This window comes from Lipotes vexillifer, unplaced genomic scaffold, assembly GCF_000442215.2.
Source record: "Lipotes vexillifer unplaced genomic scaffold, Lipotes_vexillifer_v1.1 scaffold2136, whole genome shotgun sequence".
In the NCBI taxonomy this organism is placed as follows: Eukaryota; Metazoa; Chordata; class Mammalia; order Artiodactyla; family Lipotidae; genus Lipotes; species Lipotes vexillifer.
Genome location: NW_006792995.1, coordinates 382,182 through 385,089, shown reverse-complemented (window position 1 = coordinate 385,089; position 2,908 = coordinate 382,182). Strand labels below are relative to the sequence as shown.

The window sequence follows — 2,908 nt, the reverse complement described above, 5'->3', positions numbered from 1 at the left end:
AGTCAACAGCACAGGCTGGCCTGGCCGCGCGCTCTGGCAAACGTGTTCCCCGGTGTCAGCTTAGGGCCACCTTCCTCCAAAGCACGGTGTCAATTACATTTCTCATCAATTCCCAAATGAAGGAACGCAGGAAAAACCTTCCGCTCATCTTAAGGGCTGTTATTTAGTTAGCTAGTTTTGGAAAGTTCTTCTTTGGTTAAGATTGGATTTGTTTCAGTATTTACGTCCCTAATTTACCCACCCCGCTGACTGTGGCAAATCCTCGTTGTTTTCGCCCTTTGAGGAGTTCAGAGTCTGGTACAGTTTGTCTTTGAGAAGCACAGGAAGAGTTTCATAAGCATCTTTCAGTTGCAGGCACATAACCAATAGGGGGGTGGAGGGGGTGGAAACAACTAGAATGTCAAAATCTTTTTTTCCCCCTAAAGCACTCATTTCTTTTTCCTAAGATTTAGTTCTGGAGAAAAGAAAAGAAAAAAAAAAAACAGATTGCAAATGCAAACCACCTCCGGAGGGAACCTTAGAGCAGACTCCAAAAGCGCGCGGCGCAGAGGGAGGGGTCCGGGCCGGCCCAGCGCTCGCTAACAGGCCCCCTCCTCGGGCTCGCTGCTGGGCGAAGGCGCCGACGAGGCCTTGGACTCGCCGTCGCTGTTGCATTCGGCCCTGATCGAGGGGCCGGCGCCGGCCGCGCCCTCCTGACCCCGCGCGTGGCGCTCCAGCAGCTCCTGGAGGTGCTTGATGTAACGGATGGCGGCGCGGAGCGTCTCCACTTTGCTGAGGCGCTTGTCCGCCAGCTCGCGGGGCAGGTGAGCTCGGAGGCGCGCGTAGCCCTCGTTCACGCAGCGCACCCGCTGCCGCTCGCGTTCGTTGCGCTTGCGGAGGAAGGCGGGCTCGAAGGTGCCGTCCAGCGGCGGGGGCAAGTACGGCCGCCGCGGGGCGCAGCCGCCCCGCTCCCGCTCCCAGCACGCGGCGTCCAGACGCAAGGAGACCCTGAAGGGGTCCCGCAGGGGAAGGCGGGTCAGGGACCCAGGCACGCCCATGGGCCCCGGGAGCAAGTGGTACGGCAGGGTCAGCAGTTCGGCCTGTTTACGTTTCTCCATCATCCGCCGAAAAGCGAACCAATCACCCAGAGGTGAATCTCTCAGCAGAAGACTGAAAATAAATCTTCAAAGCGGAGATGCTGGTCCATTCAGACTGCCTAGCACTGCTGGTCTGCTTCTGGAGAAGTTTCTGGATCCGGAAGCTAGGTTCCAGAACAGGCTTCACGGAAACGTTGCATGATTCCCTAAGTTCATTGTACTCCTCGATCTTTTTATAATGATCCAGGCGGAGGTGATAGGCAAAGATTTAGGCGACCCCCCGCCCAATCCACACTTCAAATCCCGTCTTCCCTTCTGATCTTATTTCAAAAGATAACAAAAGGGGTTCCTCTACTGGGTCCCCTAGCCTGGAAATGTGAGCGCACACCAAACATACAGTAATCTTCCAAAGCCACCAAAGCTTTTCAATTACTGTAATCCACCGCTCTGTGTCTTCATGAACATAGGAATCGTCAAGGTTTCAGAAGGACTCCTCCCAGGAACCAACAGATCTCCTGGCGGCTGAGAGAAAGTTTACCAGAGGCTTTCTCCTTGAAAATCAAGACTTGACTGCCCTTTGTGGTTTCCGGCGTCCAGGGCTAATGGAAAGAGCTTTTAGGCTGTTTGCAAACTTACACTTGCTCTTTCATTTCTGGAGAGGTGGAGAGAAGACCTCATCAAAGGGAAGAGTGCTCCCTTGTGGTTATAAAATGTGTCAAGTTAAGGAGGACCCCAGGGAAGTCTTGAGGGTTTTCTTCTCCAAAACCAAACTTTTAAAAACCCAATAGACATTTTTTGAAGAGCACAGCAAAGAAATATACTTTAGCAACAAATATAAGGGTCTGCATATTATTATGTTGAACACGGGGGCCGTGATGTATTTGTGCAACTTTTTAAGAGCACATCAAAAGACTGAGCAGTAACAAACACTTTTAGCCAGAGTTATTTCTCACAGTGCTTACTGTAAACACAGCTTAAGCACTGCTTCCCGACCTCTTCTGATCCCACCCAGGATATAAGGACATCAGCTTTCCATAATGTAAAGAGTATATTTCTATTGTATTCTTTTTGTCTTAAAAAAAAAAAGTTGTAATTTATTTTCTCCCTTGGGGGTAAGAAAGCAACATTTGAAAGGTGGAGAGCCCCAGTTCCGAGGAGAAAGGATGATGGCTTTGAAGATTTGTCTTTAACACACAACCAAAAAATGAATAATTAATCCACCGTGTTGGTGAAGGGCTTTGAAGATGAAAGTGTCATTAAAAATCCAACTGTACTGGTTAATGTCAAAGAATGTGTTATCACACTGAAAATCAGATTTCCTGTTCTGCAAACCAGCACATTAAAGGCAGCTTCTACTTTAAAAGTCTGACTTAAAAACAAGAGAAGCAAAAACCCCCTACGTTTTCAATCAGACTTTCTGCCTATTCCTCGGGAGCCAAGGTGTCGCCCTAACATGTTTTTTTGACAAGTCCTATGCTTCCCTGTTTACTCTGATGATCTGCCTGAAGCAGTTGGAAAAACACTTCCATCAAGGCAAATAAAATAGAAACAATTATTCCTTTCAGGCATGTTAGTCACATTTTAAAAGGCATAGCTCCCTCTGAGGCTTGTACTAGTAAACAAACATATGTCATCTTGATTTCTCAGTAGAGTTGAGACCTATCAGGAGGAAGCCCTATTGGGCGAAAAGCCCACCAGAGAGGCAGACAATTAGACCACAAGGAGCTTTTGGGCCATGTCAAAGATGTCGGCCATTACTCTAAGAGTGATGGGAAATAAATGAGGTGTTTTGAGCAGAGAGGTGACGTGGTAAGATTTGTTTTTCTAAAAGA

General features: G+C 48.5%; 1 protein-coding gene across 1 annotated transcript; it reads right to left on the bottom strand.

The window, feature by feature from the left end:
• Nucleotides 1-578: 578 nt before the first annotated feature.
• On the bottom strand, nt 579-1,132 carry ASCL4 (achaete-scute family bHLH transcription factor 4). Its single transcript, XM_007466193.1, has one exon. It carries the CDS (start codon nt 1,098-1,100, stop codon nt 579-581), a length of 522 nt encoding a protein of 173 aa, XP_007466255.1. The 5' UTR covers nt 1,101-1,132.
• Between the last annotated feature and the right edge of the window lie 1,776 nt (nt 1,133-2,908).